Source organism: Vigna unguiculata, chromosome 2 (assembly GCF_004118075.2).
Source record: "Vigna unguiculata cultivar IT97K-499-35 chromosome 2, ASM411807v1, whole genome shotgun sequence".
Classification (NCBI taxonomy): Eukaryota; Viridiplantae; Streptophyta; class Magnoliopsida; order Fabales; family Fabaceae; genus Vigna; species Vigna unguiculata.
The window spans coordinates 13,076,691-13,096,849 of record NC_040280.1 but is presented as its reverse complement, the minus strand read 5'-3'; the positions used below and the strand labels follow the sequence as shown (position 1 = coordinate 13,096,849).

At 37.0% G+C, this 20,159-nt stretch overlaps 1 protein-coding gene across 4 annotated transcripts in view; it reads right to left on the bottom strand.

Annotated features, from left to right (window-relative positions):
* The window catches only part of LOC114173409 (ATP-dependent DNA helicase homolog RECG, chloroplastic), a 55,651-nt gene extending 41,597 nt beyond the window's left edge, over positions 1-14,054 (bottom strand). For 2 of the 4 annotated variants that reach the window (XM_028057781.1, XM_028057783.1), the window contains exons 1-7: positions 13,904-14,054; positions 13,730-13,797; positions 13,546-13,651; positions 12,604-13,158; positions 12,394-12,506; positions 11,435-11,669; positions 9,107-9,270 (exon numbers count right to left, since the gene is read on the bottom strand). In XM_028057781.1, coding sequence (XP_027913582.1) covers positions 9,107-9,270; positions 11,435-11,669; positions 12,394-12,506; positions 12,604-13,158; positions 13,546-13,651; positions 13,730-13,797; positions 13,904-13,906 — 1,244 coding nt within the window. In that variant the 5' untranslated portion in view covers positions 13,907-14,054. Of the gene's footprint in view, positions 1-9,106; positions 9,271-11,434; positions 11,670-12,186; positions 12,255-12,393; positions 12,507-12,603; positions 13,159-13,545; positions 13,652-13,729; positions 13,798-13,903 lie in introns of those variants that run through there. The other 2 variants (XM_028057784.1, XM_028057785.1) reach the window with 2 other exon arrangements.
* Positions 14,055-20,159: the final 6,105 nt, after the last annotated feature.

The window sequence follows — 20,159 nt, the reverse complement described above, 5'->3', positions numbered from 1 at the left end:
ATCTTTTGTTGGCCTAAATCAATCTACTTCCCATCGACCTTGGCTTCTTGACTCAGGTGCTACCCATCGACCTTGGCTTCTTCAATATGTACTAGGTTATTTTTAATAAAAAATCATTTTGAGTTGTTTTCTATATTTCAAACATTTTATAATGAAGTTAAAAATCAATATGGAATTTCAATTCGAACTTTGCCCAATGATAATCGCCACGCACGAATATTTTTCACATTTTATTGCTTCTCATGGCATTCTTCATCAAACTGTTAGAATTATTACCTATTGTATCATTAACCTTATGTATAGGGTGTTGAGTGTGGGAAACTATCTACTGCCATATCTACTGCTGCATCTAATCATGCCTAGTATCTTAGAGCAGTCTTTTCATATGTACTTGCTTCATTATAAATAGAAGAGAAGGAGAGTGGTATTCTTGTCCACTACTCATATATTTTAAAGTCTCAGTTTCAAGTTGGTATCAGAGCGAGTCGATCCCGCTCTGGTTTCTGTCTCATCTGGTCTGTCACCACTGCCCCCGGTTGATCGCCGTTAGTCACCGCTGCTGTCCACGGCTGTCCAAGTTCGTTTAACCTCGTTTCTGAACTACCCAACACTGTCAAACAACATTTCAACACTGTCCGCCACTGTCTGCAGTCCTCCGCCACTATCCGCCGCCGTCTGCCGCCGTCCACCGACGCAGTTCCGTCCGGAAACCATCGGATCTGGACTGCCTCTCCGTGCGACAGCCAACCCCGCTGCTGTCGCAGGCAGCACCGTCGCCACGCGCCTCCACGCGCGTCATCTCTGTTCGCTCCAGTCAGGCGCGTGCCGCTCACGCGCCGCCGCCCAGTCGCCGGTTCATCGTCGCGCCACCTCCGTCGCCGGAGCCGGAGCCTCCTCTACCCGTTTTGACCCTCAAACCTCTGTTCCGATGAAGTCCAGTAGCACCCCTTGTGGAAATCGTCACTGTTTCACTGTTTTCCGAGATCCTCTCTATTTTTGTTGATTCTCTTGATCATATCATGGCCACTGGAGGTACTGGGAGTGCTATTTCATTCTCCGAAAGCCCCTGCATTACTTCCGAGAAACTAAATGGCCAAAATTACTTATCTTGGTCCGCTGCCGTCGAGATGTGGTTTCTCGGTCAAGGACATCACAACCACCTTGAGAAAGATGGCAGCCACGTACCTTCTAAAAAGGCTGAACAGTGGAAACAAGCAGATTTCCAACTATGTGCTCTATTGTGGCAGTCGGTGGAACCACGACTTTTGATGTCCCTACGGGCCTTCAAAACTTGCCACTCGTTTTGGAAGCGAACTCAAAATATCTAAGCAAATGATATTCAGCGCCTCTATGATTTGGCGAACAAGTTGGCATCTATGAAAATGACTAACCATGATATGATTTCATTCATGAACTCAAGCTGCTGTGGAAGAACTTCGAATGTTTTAGAAGTCGACTCTCTAGATGAAATGAAGAAAAAGCTTGACAAGTACTATATGGTAATGATCCTCCGCGCTATACACCCAGACTTTAATCATATCCGAGATCAGCTTTTGACCTCTCATGAGGTTCCTTCCATGGAAACTTTGATCTCCCGCATGATACGTGTTCCAGATCTTCAAACTCCAGAAACTCTTGCTGTAATGGAACCATCTGTCATGGTCACCATCCGAGGAAGAGGAGGTCGTGGAACTAGAGGAGGTGGACGTGGAGGTCGTGGGCGTCCTCAGTGTACGTATTGTAAAAGGATGGGTCATACCCAAGAAAACTGCTACACTTTACATGGATTTCCTGCCAAAACAGCCAATGTCTCCCAAGCAGAGACTACTGACTCCAAGTTCACTGAGGACGAGTATCAAGAGTACCTACGCCTCAAATCCAACAGCTTGGCACAGTCATCTCAAGCTCCAAGTACATCAACTGTTTGCATCTCTCAATCCATGGAAGGTCACAATTCATGGGTAATTGACTCTGGTGCTTCTGACCACATTTCTGGTAATACCTCCTTGTTCTCCACCATTTCATTCCAAGAAAAATCTCATTTTATAACCCTTGCGAATGATTCTAAAAAATCCTCAAAGGGAGTCGGTCAAGCCATCTTATCTCCGTCCTTAAATCTAAAATCTGTCCTTTTTGTCCCTAATTGTCCTTTCAATTTAATTTCCTTAAGTCAGTTAACCAAAACATTGAATTGCTCTGTAACCTTCGATAACAAATCTTTTGTTATACAGGAGCGTGGCTCGGGGAGACAGATTGGAGAAGGATATGAAGCGGGCGGATTATACCATTTTGGATCTCGTCCACGTGTGTCATGTGTTGCAGCTCCCAATCCTAAAATGTTACATGATCGGCTTGGTCACCCTCACCTGTCCAAGTTAAAGAAAATGTTTCCTGAACTTAGTAGTCTCCAGACTTTAGAATGTGAGTCATGTCAACTAGGAAAACATGTTAAATCTACCTTTCCTAAAAGGTCTCAATCAAAGTGTACTTCTAGTTTTTCTGTCATCCATTTCGATATATGGGGACCTAGTCGTGTCTCATCTTTTGGCTTTAGGTATTTTGTTACTTTCATTGATGAATATTCGAGATATACTTGGGTTTATCTTATGAAAGATCGTTCTGAATTATTATCCCTCTTCACATCTTTTTTGAATGAAATCAAGAATCAATTTGGTCAAGTAATTAAAATCTTAAGTGACAATGCCAAAGAGTACTTTTCGTCTGCTCTTTCTAATGTTTTGAGTTCCCATGGTATCCTGCACCAGTCTATTTGTCCTTATACGCCGCAACAAAATGGTATAGCAGAAAGAAAAAATAGACACTTAGTTGAAACTGCTCGTACCCTTTTGCTTAGTGCCAACGTTCCTATCCATCACTGGGGAGATGCAATCTTAACTGCAGGTTTTCTTATTAATCGGATGCCATCTTCCTCTCTCAATCATAAGGTCCCTTTCTCCATTCTGCTTCCAGAAAATCTTCTCTTTCACACTTCTCCTAGAGTTTTTGGTTGTGTATGTTTTGTTCATGACATGTCTCCCAGGTTAGACAAGCTTTCTGCTCGCTCTCACAAATGTGTTTTCTTGGGCTACTCACGACTTCAAAAAGGGTATCGATGTTACTCTCCTGAAACCAAAAAATATTACATGTCTGCCAATGTTACTTTTTTTGAACAGACCCCTTACTTCTCTCCATCTATTCAAGATGTCCATGTCATACAGCAGGTCCTTCCTATTCTCGTGGTTGAGTACAATATTTCCAATGTTCCTGTCACTCCAAGTCTCGACCAAAGTCCTCCTGAGCCATCATCTCCACCTATTGATTCTCTCCAACACAGGACGCCGACGACTAGTCCAGTTGTTCAAGAACATGGTGAATCCCCTACTTCAGATTCTTCTCCCTCGTCTCTTGATCCCACGACTCCTGGTAAAGGTGATTCAGGTTGGCCCATTGCTCTCAGAAAAGGTACTCGTTCCTCTCGAAATCCACATCCCATTTATAATTTTCTTAGCTATCACCGTTTATCTCCTTCCTATTGTTCACTTTTATCCTCAGTGTCTTCTGTTGTTATTCCCAAAAATGTGACTGAAGCACTTGATCATCCTGGATGGCGACAAGCCATGATTGCAGAGATGCAGGCTCTTGAAAGCAATCATACTTGGGAGCTCGTGCCCCTCCCTTCGGGCAAGAAGGCTGTTGGTTGTAGATGGGTGTATGCAATTAAAGTTGGCCCCGATGGTCAGGTTGATCGACTCAAAGCCCGATTGGTTGCAAAAGGATACACTCATGTTTATGGCTTTGACTATTGTGACACCTTCTCTCCCGTGGCCAAGATGACTACTATTCGCCTCTTCTTTGCAATGGCAGCAATTCATCACTGGCCGCTTCATCAATTGGATATCAAAAATGCCTTCCTTCATGGTGATCTTGAGGAGGAAGTTTACATGGAGCAACCTCCTGGGTTTGTTGCTCAGGGAGAGTCTGGTATGGTATGCAAATTGCATCGATCTTTATATGGCCTCAAACAATCACCATGAGCTTGGTTTGGAAAATTCAGCTCCATTGTTCAGAAATTTAGGTTACGACACAGTGAGGCAGATCATTCAGTCTTTTACAAACATACCTCTCCTGGGAAATGTGTCTACCTAATAGTATATGTTGATGATATTGTTATTACAGGAAATGATACTACTGGAATATCTCAACTGAAGGAGCACTTGTGTAAACATTTTCAAACCAAGGATCTCAGAAGCCTCAAATACTTCTTGGGCATTGAAATAGCTCAGTCAAAAGATGGAGTTGTAATCTCTCAAAGGAAATATGTTCTTGATATATTACAAGAAACAGGTATGATTCACTGCAGACCAGTAGAGAGTCCTATGGACCCAAATCAGAAGTTAACAACAGAAGAAGGCGAATTATTCACCGATCCAGAGAGATATAGGAAGCTCGTTGGAAAGTTAATTTATCTCACTATTACGAGGCCTGATCTATCTTTCGCAGTTGGAATTGTTAGCCAGTTTATGCAGACTCCATGTATTGGACATTGGAATGCCATCATCCGTATTTTAAGGTACCTCAAGAAGGCTCCAGGACAAGGTTTGCTATATGAAGATAAAGGAAATGTTCAAATCTCTGGATACTGTGATGCTGATTAGGCAAGCTCTCTTATTGACAGACGCTCTACTACGGGATATTGTGTCCTCCTTGGAGGAAATGTTATCTCTTGGAAAAGTAAGAAGCAAAATGTAGTGACTCGATCCACCGCTGAAGCTGAATATTGGGCAATAGCGTCTCTCACGTGTGAACTCATATGGGTAAAGCAATTTCTTCGAGAGAACTAAATACATAGAAATTGACTGCCACTTTGTTCGAGAAAAATTGATGACCAAGGATATTTGTACTGAGTTCGTTGGGTCAAATGACCAACTTGCAGATGTGTTGACCAAGTCATTAAGGGGACCTCAGATTGAGTTCATTTGTTCCAAGCTTGGTTCATACAATTTGTATGCTCCAGCTTGAGGGGGAGTGTTAGAATTATTACCTATTGTATCATTAACCCTATGTATAGGGTGTTGAGTGTGGGAAACTATCTACTGTCATATCTACTGCTGCATCTAATCATGCCTAGTATCTTAGAGCAGTCTTTTCATATGTACTTGCTTCATTATAAATAGAAGAGAAGGAGAGTGGTATTGTTGTCCACTACTCATATATTTTAAAGTCTCAGTTTCAAGTCAAACCTCATGTGCTTATACACCTCAACAAAATGGGGTGGTTGAGCGCAAGAATAGACATCTTGTTGAAACCATTCGCACAATTTTAATTCATGGTAGGGTTCCTTGATACTTTTGGGGTGATGTGTTCTCATTGCATGTTATCTTATTAATCCCATGTCATCTTGAGTTTTAAATAACAAAATCCCTCGTTCTATTTTGTTTACTTATGAACATCTTCATCCCTTACCTCCAAAAGTTTTTAAGTCTACATGTTTTGTTCAAAATTTTAGTCCTGTTCTTGATAAATTATCTCCTAGGTCACACAAATTTGTCTTTTTAGGATTCACCAGATCACAAAAAAGATATAAATGCTTCTCTCCTTCTCTTACCGTTATTTTATTTCAATAGATGTCACATTCAATTGAGCCATCTACATTTTCATTGACTCTAAAAACCCATTTGCAACCAACAATTTTTCTATTAAAGCGCAAAGATACCGGATCCCAAGTCTTTTGATTCATTAAAACCTCATTCTTATTGCATTGTAGTCATCCAATTTTTACCTTTATGAGCTTGTTTAACACTAGTAGGTTCAGAATGAGATAACAACAATGATGGATGAACTCTGTTCTAAAAAATACCAAATTTCGACCTGGTTTGCATGGGATGAGTATTAAGGAAAGCTGTAAGAGGAGACTCTAACACAAAAGATGATGAAACAATTGTATTGAATACAGTAGGGGAAACTTCTACTGTTGAACCAGAATCAGATTGTATGCAAATGTTGGACAATGATTTTCAATCTATTGAGGTAGTGACAAATTTGGATCTAAGTTAAAATACTAAGGCCCTCGGATTGAATTTATTTGTTCCAGGCTTGGTACATACAATTTGTATGATCCAACTTGAGGGGTAGTGAGGATTTATTGTAAGGTGCTATGTGCTTTGTCCTAAAACTAGTTCCTAGGTGGATCTCTTCGAATTCCCTTATTTTCCCTCTAATACATTGTATGTGGTGTATTCCAAGCTATGAAGCCTGGATATGGACATGGATATGACACGGACACAGAAACGGTTAAATTGAAAAAACATAGGACACATGACACTACGTGTATATACATATTAGTTTCAAACTTTCAACTAACACATTGTCAACTAAAACAAAAATGAATCTAATATATCTATCTAATATCCATAAAAGTGAAAATAGTGATCATATAAGATTTTTTACTTATTTTTATAATCATAATAGAAACTTATGTGATAAATTCAACAGTTTATGGGTTTTTTAGAAAATCATTGTATTTGTGGTTATTAACATTAGTTGGAGTCATGTCAAAATCATGTCAAAGACAAAAAAAAATGTCTTTCAAATTGGACACTTTATTGATACATGTCATGAGTATCATAAGCGTGTCAATATGCGTGTCAATATCTGATACGTGTCGGACACGGGACACGTCATTGATGAGGCATGTCCCCAAGTTATAAATATGTAATCCTAAGAGAGGGGACGACACTCTCTCAAATTCATTCCAATATTCTTGTGTGTCTTTCTTAAGTATATCTATTCACCATGGCATTGTTGCTAGTAAGATATTAAGGGTACTACTAAAAGTGGTTAGAAGTTGTTAGAAGATTTTAGGGATTTCTATGTAATTATTAATATAGAATTAGAGTTATCTATATAATGGATTGTTTCAAATAAATTAATTGAAATAAATATCTTCTTTCTTTCATATTAATCTTAAGGAAGTTGATGGTAGTACTTTAGTGAAAGATGTATGTTTGGTTGTTGTTACCTATTCTATAAGGAAGTTGTGGAGGATGAGAAATTACTTTAGATTTCATAAAAGTATAGATTTGGAGTTGGCTATAAAAACCTATTGTTAAGATATCACTAATATCTTATGTTCTATTTTTATTGTTATTATTCTTCATATGTATTTTGGGCTTAGCCCATATTTTCTTTATTATAAATACAACCCCTATGTGTATTTTCTACACAAGGGAGATTAATCCCAAACCTAGTTTCACTATATTTAATATGGTATCAGAATCATTGTTTAAAAAAAGTCTATCCTAGTGAGATTTCTTGGAGACAATTTGTTCCACCCGCTATCTCGGACCGCTAAGGGACCACTCATTAATTTTAGTCCCACGCCTGAGATGTACATACCTCAGCGTGAGGGCGTGTGTTGGAAGTCCCACATCGACTAGAGATAAGGCAATTTCATAGTATATAAGTGGGGTTCAAACCTCACCTTACAAGACGGTTTTGTAGGGTTAAATTATCTTACAGTTACTCGTCCTGACATTTTCTTTGCAGTTAGTGTGGTAAGCCAATTTCTTAATTCTCCGTTCGAAGATCATTGGAATGCAGTCATCCATATACAAAAGTAGATTAAAGGATCTCCTGGAAAAAGATTGTTATATGGTTCTAATAACCATACAAGAGTTGTGTGTTATTTAGATGCTGGTTGAGCAGAATCTCCTTCTGATGAAACATCCAGATAGTGTCTCCATTAAAGGTAACTTGATCTCTTGGAAAAACAAGAAACAAAGTGTTGTGCAAGGTCTAGTGCAGAAGCAGAATATTTAGCCATGGCTTCAGCCACTTGTGAACTTGTTTAGCTTAAGCAATTGCTCAAAGAGTTACAATTTGCAGACGTTAATCAAATGATACTTATATGTGACAATCAAGCTGCTCTTCATATTAGTTCTAATCCTGTCTTTCATGAGAGGACTAAACACATTGAGATTGACTGTCATTTCATTCGAGAAAAGGTTATGTTTGGAGATATCAAGACTGAGTTTTTTAATACAAATGATCAGTTAGCAGATATTTGTATGCACCAACTTGATGGGGAGTGTTAAGATATCATTAATACCTTATTTTCTGTTTCTATTGTTATTATTCTTTATATGTATTTTGGGCGTAGTTTATATTTTCTTTATTATAATTACAATCCCTATATGTATTTTCTACACAAGGAAAATTAATCCCAAACCTAGTTTCACTATATTTAATACCTATAAAGGGATATCTTAGGCTATTTGGTAACTCTTCTAAAAAGGCTATGAGGAACAATATGATTAATTTTTCTATATTGATATTCTTTGATATTCAAACTAGGCGGAAAGCAACTAAGACTCTTCAAGCTACTTGAATATGCATGTTGTCCAATGGATCAAATTAATACAAATGAAGCTGCTAAGGTTATCCAGGTCATGCTGCTTGCGTAATTTTTAGATGTATTCAAGGGAATATATTGAAATTTTGGGTACTCAAAATGCTTTATATTTTGAGATTATGAGGGTTATTTTGGCTGTTGAGACATCTTGGGCCAATAGTTATATTCGGGTGTGGTTGGATGTAATTCTACTTTGGTTTGCCAAGTATTTTAATCTCCTGAAATTGTTCTATGGTCATTTCGAGGGACATGGCAGACATTCATGAAGAGTTGTGGTGCTAGAGTTCAGAGTAACCAACATTTTTCATGGACGAAATCTGTGTTGATAAGCTTGCAAATTTGGGGATTAGGCTAGAATTTTTTCATAATAGATTTCAACTCCCTTTTTTATTTTGCCTAAGTTTTAAGGGAGTTTGTTTTGTATTTTCTTAACATGAGTTTGGTTTGACCCCATATTTTAGTTTATTTTTTCTTTTCAATAAATTGTTTCATGTAATGGGAAATGATTGTTGAACAATGGAATGTCAACCTAACTTGATTTTATAAAAAAAAAAAAAAAAAAAAAAAAAAAAAAAAAAAATTGACCCACTCCGACATCCATATCATGAGTAATTATCATTCCTAAACAAGAAACACTTTTTTATAAAAAGAAATTACAAATAAGATTCTGAATAAAAGAATTTGAAAGCCACAAACCTTGCAATAGTGTCCCTAAGAAAATTTGGGTTCAAACCCCCTTTTGAAGGATAGATAGGATATGGCCTCTCTTTAGCGAAAAAGGACAAATCTTTTACGTCTTCAAGCACATCAATATTATATTCTCTCATCTCATAGTGATCTTTAGCACGCATAGTCCTGACCTATTTTAAAAAGCAATAATAATGTGCACTCTTAAAAAATTCCCAAACAAAATTAAAACAGAATGTTCATATATATTGTACATGTGAAAGAATAAGGTTTTATCTTCGTGCAAGTATGTGAATAAGTTGGACAAAAGCAAAGAGTACTCAATCATATTAAATTAAATATACTACAAAGTTAAAAAAATAAGACAGGTTAGAATATATATTACACACAGAGACATATTGAACATCTTGGAGTATGAGAATCATGCATATACTATTATTACTATACTTAGCAATAAATATTTTTAGGAATCTTATCTTATTAGAACCATACCTTATTCTAGAGAACTTCATTTTATCTTCAATAAGTTATTTATTCTTTATTTGATCATGGCTCTGAGTCTAGTGCTCAATCTAATTCCTAGTATAAATAGCACTTGAATCTTGATGCGTTGTGTTTCATCACAAATTATAATGCACCATGCCCATTTAATATCCCATTAACTTATCTCTAAAAATGATCTCTTCTGTCATCGTTACTTACACCCTTACTAAATTGACCAAGGTATTTGAGCATGACCTAGGCATGTCACCATGGAGAGCAGGGCCAAGGATTCCTCCAAGCTCCCAAGGATTCCTCCAAGCTCCCACATCAACATTCCACTTGTTCCCTTAACCCTATCAGGATCACTATTCCCTACCTCAAGATCATTTTGCCCCATCCCCATTTTTCAAAGCCTATGGTTCCTTACAAGGACCCAACATTAATAATAATAATAATAATAATAATAATAATAATAGTAATAGTAATAATAATTATTATTATTATTATTTTTATTGAGGTTCTTTACGATGCATGCTGTATAATTTGTATATGGTTTCACACCCTCATAAATAACGATTAACTAGAGACCACCTCTTAACATGGTATCAGAGCCATAGTTTAAAGTTGGATTTGTGAGGTTGAGTAGGCTTAATTTCGTACGATGGTATCAGAACAATTGTTAGAGCGTGGATATTGAACTTGATGATACATGATACGGTATTAATCTTTAGCATCCTTTATCTATACTATTCTAGTGGTGGTGGTGTTCGTATTCATTACATTGTTGTTAGTGTGCTGTATAATTTGTATATGGTTCCACACCCTTGTAAATAACGATTAACTAGAGACCACCTCTTGACATGATATCAGAGCCATAGTAATAAATTTTCAATTAAACAAAAAAAAAAACGAAATATGTTTCTATTCCTCAATTTTGGGATAAGTTTGTTTTGGTCCTTCACCTAAACTTTATCAAGACAAATACTTTAATAGGCACCAATGGGGAGGGTGTTGAGGGTAAATAAATAATGACAATTTGTTTTAAAATAAAATCTAATATTGAGGTTTTGTATGGGTAAATAACTTCATTAAGAAGTTTTTGAATAATTACTAATCTAGAGACCACCTCTTGACATGGTATCAGAGTCATAGTAATAAATTTTCAATTAACAAAAAAAACTGAAATATGTTTCTATTCCTCAATTTTGGGATAAGTTTGTTTTGGTCCTTCACCTAAACATTATCAAGACAAATACTTTAACAGGCACCAATGGGGACGGTGTTGAGGGTAAATAAATAATGACAATTTGTTTTAAAATAAAATCTAATATTGAGGTTTTGTACGGGTAAATAACTTCATTAAGAAGTTTTTTAATAATTACTAATCATGTAAACACTTATATACAACTATTCTCATAAGTTGTAAATTGTTTTTCATAAGTTAACAGCAGAGCTTATTAAAATAAACTAAAATAACGTATTATGACACATGATAAGTTATTTTCATAAGTTCTCCCTAACAATTACACAAGTATTTACGCCACAAAATATATCCAAATATATGGTGGTAAATAAGTTCTTCCAAACACACCTCACATAATAAAAGATTCAAAGCTTCTACCTAAGCAAATTTTATTATTTGGAGGTCGTAGGCAACCAAACATGATTCAAACACACTCCCATACAAAGAACGGAATATAGATTATTTCTCATAGTCCATACATTATCACCTTCTTCAACACCCATATTTATGATATCTGTAAGAAGTAGAGGAAACTACAATCCCTCCACACAATGAAAACTTGCAATACAATAAGGAAACTAGTTGTGCACGAGGGGGAGAACCAAACTCACCTTGCCACTAACGCATACTATGTCTCCCTCTTGATACTTTTCTGCAAGCCTTTGAAGAAAAGCTTTGAAGGTAAAACGTGAACCACGAAAAAATTTCTTCAGATGCAAATAAATTGTCCTCTCTTGCACATCAATACCATCAGTGGTCACATGCTCAAAACCACATTCACTTTCAGCAATTTCGCAGCCCACAACCACCTCAAGAAATGACAATGAATAATTAGCTTTGACACCCCTGCAAAGGAAAGACTAAAATTTATCAACTTAAAACATTATAAATCACCACCAGTTTCTAAATGTAATTTACACACAATAACAAGCACGTGAACAGATGCAAGACTCAGTGATGTCATGAGCCTCAATGGCTTACTACCCCCAAAAGCCTAAGCTGCTAGGTGAAGGCCCATTAGCAGGTTTTGCCATCTTTTACACTCCCCCTCACACAAATGCCATTTGGGCTTGAAGAATAGACAATATGCTAACCATTTTTTTGACAACATACTGAAATTCTTTTTTTTTGTTACTTAGAAGGAGAGCAAGGATTAAAATTTTGATCACTTGGTCAAGGAGGTTGACCCAATACCATGTCATGAACTACTAACTAAGGTGTTGGGTTAAGCTCCTGAAAGGTTCCACTCTAGCAAAACAAACGAAAATAACGGTTTTAGTCCTATGACAATATGCAAACTACAATCATTGTTTAAGCAGGTGGAATGTGAGAAGATGGACACAGGGAAGAAAAAGTACTTTACATCAAGTCAAAAATCATCTCAAAGTCATCCTCTATTTTCCACCTCTCAACCAAACACATTATAAGCATCTGTAAAGCCATCAACAATTGGATAATGACAAAGTGCAAGCATACATCAGCCACAAAAATATTTAATTGACAAATCAAGCACCAAGAAAACCCTATGCCAAGAGAAAAGGATACAAATTGTCATATGAAATAGAGTCACCTTGAAGATAAGACTTTTCCAACAAAAATCAAATATTGCCCATCATCAATTTTAGCATGTCCGTTCCGCATATTAGCATATGAACGTGGAAAATGGAGCAGCAATTTCCGTAACTACACATAAAGAGAGGCATTAATGTGAATTCAAGCCATCCTTTCAAAACAGAAAATCAAAGAACTTTGCAAAATCCACAGCTTTTCAGGAACCCACCGTGTGAAACCCACAGTCCTCCAGCTTCTGGTAGTGCCTCTTACTCAATCCAGGTATACAATTTATAGACTTGTCAAGAAATAACTCACTCAGTTTAGGATTTGGCAGTGACTCCATTTCCACTTTCATTTGACAATCTTCCCTGGTGATTTGATCTGAATTTCTCTCTTGTATTGAAGACATTAAATCAGGCAGCAAAGAAGAAGGAAAAGAATCATCTTTTCCTGATGTGGAAGATGATACAGTAGAATGCTTGACATACAGAGAAGGCCATTCTTCAGAAAGACCACTTTGAACCCATCTTGCCTCTGAAGAATTAGAAAAACAATTTTCAAAATTTTCTGTTGCAAAAGAGTTCATTGTTTCAGAACATGATGTAGTCCCATCATACAAATCCACTCGAGGAGCGCTACCCAAAGTAATTGATGGAAACCTCTTACATATCAAGGAGATGTCCACATCATCTAATGCATCTTTGGGACTCATTTCAGATTTCATTTCACCACTTCCATTACCAATTAGGTCTGAAAGGTTGTAATCCATAACAGCAACTACCTGTAAGTATAATTAATTTAAATCAATGGTACATTCATATGGCAGCTATGGACATTTATAAACAAATTATTAGCATATCTAGTCAGACATTCAGAGTGGTAAACTATAAAATCAGCGTAAAAATCAATATTTCTTGAGGCTCCTCAATGCCAATCAATCAGATACCATCAACTTTAACTTGCATAAACAACATTTCACAGGATAAAACGTATTATAGGTCCTTCAATCTTCAGTCGATATAGGTTTAATTCCTACCCCTTAGAAACTATGATTTTAGACCTCGAAGTTATTTACTTTATTTTTTATAATGTGCGAATTTCCTCCCTCAGCCTAATATTAAAATCACATCAACCTTTAATGAAACACTACATATCGGATTATTCCTACTTTTTTCCGCAACTTGGAACCGCTTCCGACACCTCGCACAAACTTCTTCTCTGCGAACTTATGTTTTAGCCGGTAACACATTTTCCAAGGTAGAAAATTGCAATACCTGCAACAAGGACACATTCCTCAAATTCGGTCACATAAGCCTTTAAAAGGTTAAAATGCGAAGAATAACGCAACGCACCTCATTCTTCTATTGAGAAAAGTGCCTTGAGAGACCACAACAGTTGAGATTTGCTTGCCACAAATACACTGAAAGGACGCCGGAATCAGTGACTTTAGGAACAAGAAGATCAAAGAAATGAAGTGTAAAGCGAAGGTAAATGAAAGAAATAAGAATGCGAAACCTAGAAATTACCATTGCGGTGTCGTTGGAGCCGTCGTGTCCAGCGTCGGACCTGACCGGTGAGGAAAAAAATCAGAAACTAAAACGGAACTGCAAGAAAATCATTGAAGTGCCTGCGTTTTCTTTAGCTGTTGCGAAAAGGAACGAACCGGAAAACAAATATTAAAAATTGCTTTTGAAAGTTCTTTATTTTAAAAGATATAATATTCACATATAACTTAAAAGAAATGCTATTAATATACTATTTTATTAAAGATAAATTTATATATAGGACCGGTTTTTCTTACCATATCTATGTGTTTGTGTGCTTTTTATTTTGTTGAGTTTTTTTTAAGATTCACTTATTTTTAGTCCTAATGTTTTAGAGTCTATTCCTATATGTTGGACCTAAGAGCCAGTTTATAGGGTATCTCCAAAGACTCATTTCCAGCCTTTTGGCTTTCATTTTACTATCTTTATCAAAGACAGTCACCTTATTTCTCTCTTTTTTCCCTCAAACAGTGCTTTGCTAAGGTTTGGAGCTCATTCATATTCATGTTAGCTCAACCTCATCTCTGATGTAAGTTATTGGTCAAATCATGCTCTACCTCTCTGGTTTGGTTTTTCGGGGTTATGTTAGGGTTTCCCGTAGTAACCTCGTGTTCAATCTGTAATAGTGTTTCCAGCTCGCAAATTTGTTCCGGGAGCTGTCGTACTCACTTGCTTGGGTGTCGGGGTATTCTACTAACATTTTCCAAGTAAGGGAAGCTAGGGTTTACAGCTTTTTTATTATTTTTCGCATGTTTTATGGGTTTAAATCATATTCATGAGGTATGCTCGCTGTTATGGTTGCTTGGTAGTGGTTAAACTGTGATTTGGTACTGTTTTTGTGTTTTGCACGCATGAACAGCGGAGAATCCTGGTATTTTCGCTTAGGCGAGCCAGTTTCGCCTAAGCGAGAGTACCAGAAGTTGCTCCCTAGAACTTGCACGAGTTGTCGCTCAGGTGACGAGTTCCTGTTTTGAGCGAGAGTCCATCTCACTCAGGCGAGGAGGTTTCGCCTAAGCGAGAGAATGCGAAGGCCACTGTTTCCACTTTTCAAGCTCTCGCCTAGGCGAAAGAAGCTTGTCTGAGCGAGAGAACCTTCTTGCCTGAGCGAGACCTTTTAGCATGAGCTAAAACTGGGTGAGAATTTGCTCAAGTGTTGTTTTCCCTCTATTCTTGGATGATTGTCACATGTTTGGTTGGATTACTATGTTAAAGTATGAATTGAGTGATTTTGCATGTAATGGATGGTTTATGGGCTGGATTGGATGAGTTTGGCATGATCTTGGTACGAAACATGAATGGATGGTTGGTTATATACATTGACATGAGATTAGTATGCATGATAATATTACATTGGTTGGTGAGACATGATTTTGGTATGGTCAGGACGTAATTCCACGAAGGTTTCGTGGTGGTGCCTAATGGTCAGGAAGTAATTCCATGAATCTCTAGGTGAGATCTTATGGTGGTGCCTCATTGGTCAGGACGTAATTCCATGATGGTTCGTGGTGGTGCCTCATTGGTCATGATGTAATTCCATGATGGTTCGTGGTGGTGCCTCATTGGTCAGGACGTAATACCATGATGGTTGCGTGGTGGTGCCTCATGGTCAGGACGTAATTCCACGAAATTTGTGGTGGTGTCTCATTATATAATTTAGTAAGGATTCAAGTAAGGATTGTATCCTGACACTCTAAAGAGTCAGTTAGTCTCACGTAGAGCGTACTGACTCAAGTGGTGAGAGTAGCAGGAGGCCCTAGTCTTTGGCAGGATAATGGTCTTAGATGTTTGAAGACTAACCTTGTGAGTGGTAGGGTGAAACCCATTGGCAATTGGCTCTACAGAGCAGTAGAGGTCACCACAAGTGCAAGCATCCGATGAATCCAACTAATTATATGTATCCGGATAATCGTGTCTTAAGTCGTAGTGTCTTGTTTGCGAGTCTTCACATGCTTGGTTGATGAATGTATCTTTGACTATAAAATTGTATGATAAAACATTTTCTACTCTAGCTTACCCTTCTGCTTGTTTGTATGTTGTGTGTGTGACTTTCTCCTTTTGCAATGATCATCAATTTATTGATGTGAGCATATGGGAGAACTCCTCGTGGTCACCAGGGTGATGGAGATTCCACTGCATAGCTTATCTTGGGTTGGACCCCGCTTTTGAGTTCTCTTTTAGGGTTGTAGCCCATGTATTTCCTTGCTCTTGGAGCACTTACTTTAATACTATTAAATTTCCTTCTTTGTTTGATTATTGGCATTGTGGTGTGCCTTAGTTTTCCTTCCAAGTATTCTTGGATAACTGTAAGGAGTAGCGTTTATACTTCACGACTTTGCCCTTTTATTATTATCGTAATGTTTCATTTAATTATGTTGTTACTTAAATGGGACGTTACATTTTTCATTTATATTTGGTTTATATGTTTTGTTAGGTTATTTTATTTTTAAATTTATTCAGATTGTTTAGAGTTATGGTTAGTTTATTATATGTCATTTCTTTCTAGTTTAACTTTTGAGAAAATCACTAAAAACATGTGTTCAAATTGGTTTTCAAACCTGCACCATATACACCCATTTGAGTGTTTTTCCTTCAGATATTTAAGTCAACATTTGTCATTAGACCAATGGCAAGTTCTTAGTTTTAAGTTTCTCTTATGTTTTATTGAAGTTTCACTCTTTATTTTGATTCTAGTAGCTTTTCTTTTATTTTTGACCACTACCATTAACTTGTTTTGTGTGAAATTTTTATGACATTTTGCTCACTATTTTATGATGAATATTGCATTGTCCAGCAGTTATATGTCTCGGCCTTGATGCTAAAACAATATCCATAGTGCACCATTAGCTCATTGTTTATGTAGAGAAGAAGCACCATATTTTATTCTAGTTATTTTGGTTTTATGCATCCATTGTAATGCCTTTCTTTAGTCATTTTGCTCACTATCTTGTGATGAATATTGCATTGTTTAGTAGCTATATGTCTCAAATTTGATGCTAAAAGAGTGTCCATAATGTATCATTAGCTCAATGCTTGTGTAGACAAGAAGCACCCCATTTTATTCTAGTTATTTTTTATTTTGTGCATTTATTCTAATGCCTTTATTTAGGACTTTCTTTTGAGTGTTTAACCTTTGTTCTTAACCTTTATTTTCGTACTTGTCTTTCTTTGTTGCTCAAAGTTTTGTCTAAGTTAAATGGGCATTTGTGAAGCCTTGTTTCATATAAAGACCTTTTCTTGCTTTTTTTCCTTGGATTTCCTCTCTGTTTGGGGCTTGTTTTAGGTGTAAGAGCCTCTTTGGCAGTGAATCGACCCTGGAGTAGCATCCTAAGGAAGGGGAGACCTATTTGGATCTTGAAGCCTTGAGGAGGACACAAGAAAAGAAAGAGTGAAACTTCGAGAGGACCAAATTTCATTGTCATTATATTGCTATTTGAGTTGTAAAATTGTCTTGTTTTTACCTTTGTAGCTCATGGGCAAGTTAGGTGTCTTGAGGAGTCTTTGGTGCTCAATCTGATATCCTAACTTGAACCTCTTATACAATATTGAACCGTTTGTAGTTGGTATAGGTCTGAAGGTTCTAAATGCCTTTTACTTTACCATTAGAACAACATAGCTAGTTTACTTACTTTCTTTATTTGCTTTCTTTATTGCTTATAGTTTTTTTTTGTGTTCACTTGTGTATCAAACCTAATTCCATTTGAGATGTTTGGTGCAAGAGGGCTTGAGGTAAATTTTGGCTAGGAAAGGCTTCGATATTAAGTAATCCTTAGTTATTCTCCTCCCTTTCCTAGAAGTGAACTTTAGATCATTTTGCATCTTTAACTCTCTTAAGGAATTTCTTGTTGAAATACAAGTTTGTTTGTGCGTTGCATATTTTTGAAAACCCTAAGCATGTCTCAAGCTCCATCCTACCAAATTAGAAGTGATTCTAGTGAAGAGGCCCAACCAAATTTAAGCCATTTGGCCCAAGAACTAAAATCACTAAAACTTTGGAGGAAGCAAGAAGCAATCCTAAAAGAAAAAGAGAAAATTGAAAGTGATGCTCGTCTTGCCATCCTAGAGGAAGGACTAAGAATACTTAGGCAAAAAGAGGAAAAGATTCAAGAGAGGTTGAGAACTAGGAGCCTATTAAGGAGAAGCTCCTAAACTCCCACACAACTCACATACTGTGAGGAGGATAGTAGAATTGTCAATCAATACTATCAACCTCCTCCACCAAAAGTGAATAGAAGGGAGCGTGAAAGAGAGCATGCACCAAGAGAGATTAGAGTAGACCTTCCTCATTTCATGGGAAAGAAGATGTAGAGGCATACTTAGGTTGAGAAATTAAAGTGGAACAACTTTTTGATTGCCATCAAGTGGTTGAGGAAAGAAGGTCTACCTAGCTACCTTAAGCTTCCAAGGGAATGCCACGTATTGGTGGACTTCCCTAGTGAGAGAAAGAAGACTCCCTGATTCCCTTCATGTCCAATATTGGAATTATTTGAGAAGTGCCATGTAAAGGAGGCACATACCCTCCCACTATCATAAAGAGCTTATGGAAAAACTCAAAAAGGCTCCAAGAAAGAATTATGAGTGTAGAGAAGTATAGACAAAAGATGAAACTTTACATGGTGAGGGCGATAATTAGAGAGAATGAAGAAACAACCATCTTTAGGTTTCTTAGTGGTATTAATCTTGAGATTAGAGATAGATTGGAATTGTTGTTAAAGACAAACCCTTGACCAAGGTTCCAATCACAAGAAGCAATGCCAAACAAATTCAAGAAGAGTTAGCATCATCTATGCAAAGTGAAGTTAAACTATTATTGACTTCGACCATCATGAAGTATTTTTAGACCTTGTAGTAAGGGCACGTAATGTAGGATTTATGTTGGGCCTTGTATTAAGGGCCAAGTAGTGTAGCGTTTTTGAGCATTCTCGCTTTAAGTTGTAGGACAATGTTTGCGTCTAGCTTAAATTAATATTGGGTGATTAGTTTTGTAACCGTAGCTTGGTGGAGGGCGTCCTACACACATGATGGTCACATTACAAGCCCTTAGTGGAGAGTTTTCTTACAGAGGTAATGGTCATGTGTCATTTTTCTAGTGGAGAAACTTTTACTAAAGTGGCTTTCCACATTACACTCTAGGAGCGGAGAGTTTTTCTAAAAGTTAGAGTGCCACATGTCATGCTCTTCTTCACCAAGATGGAATTTTTAGGGTTTGGTGCATGATAGCATTTTAGGGTTTTGGTCCACTTTGGAGACACCTTCTTCTTAAATATAGGTGTCTCCCCCATGTATTTTCACTTTGAGATGTATAATATTATGCTACCAAAATTATTTTACGTCATATACTTGTATCTTAGTCAATACTAGAGCATCCCATGAGGTCCCTTGATGGCTAGCTCCCTTGCTTTTTCAAAAAAAAAAACGAAAGGAAGAATGACTCCATGGATGGGTCTGGATGTGGAAGCTTGGAAGAGATGAAGATAACACGGTGTTTAGTTCGATGCAAGTGAGTTTTCTAGGAAGAGGTAAGACCAAATCCTAAGGAAGGAAGCCTACAATAGTCTAGAAGAGAAGACTAATCTAGGGAAAGCTCAAACAAGAGAAGTGTGCACTCATTTTGACAATAATTCTTTACTCAAATTCAAGCTAGATTTATTTGAGGTAAGCCCTTCTATTTATAGGGTAAAAGGAGAACAAAGTAGATAACATCCTATTTTTCAGTATTTTTCCTTTCTAAAAATTTAGTTTTAGTTTAAATAATTATTTGTTTGTCTTGAATTAATTAGTTTTTGTTGATACTTTAGAAAAATAGAGTTTTCATAAAATTGTGATAAAAAAGGTTAATTTTAAGATTATTTCATTGGATTTAATTTTGTTTTTTTAAACTACCCATTTTAATAGTTTAGTTTTCCAAAAAGACCTTTCTTTTTGCTATTTTAAGTCTTGAACCTTTTACTCTAATTTTTTCTTATTTGTAAAGCAGTCCTTGGAGGGTTAACTAAAATCTTTGACCAGCCTTTCCCTCCTTAAAACGCACATTTTACTTAAAATGATTGATCATTGGTGATGCTAAATCAGGGGAGGCATGAGAAGCACTCCATCACGGGGTAGAACCTAATGCAACGGAGAACGCCCTTGATGCTCCATCAAGAGCCAGAACTTGATGCACAAGGGGAGAGCGAGATTAATGCGTGACCAAGAGAGAGCGAGCCTGATGTTGCAATCTGATAGGTGAGATTATAATATG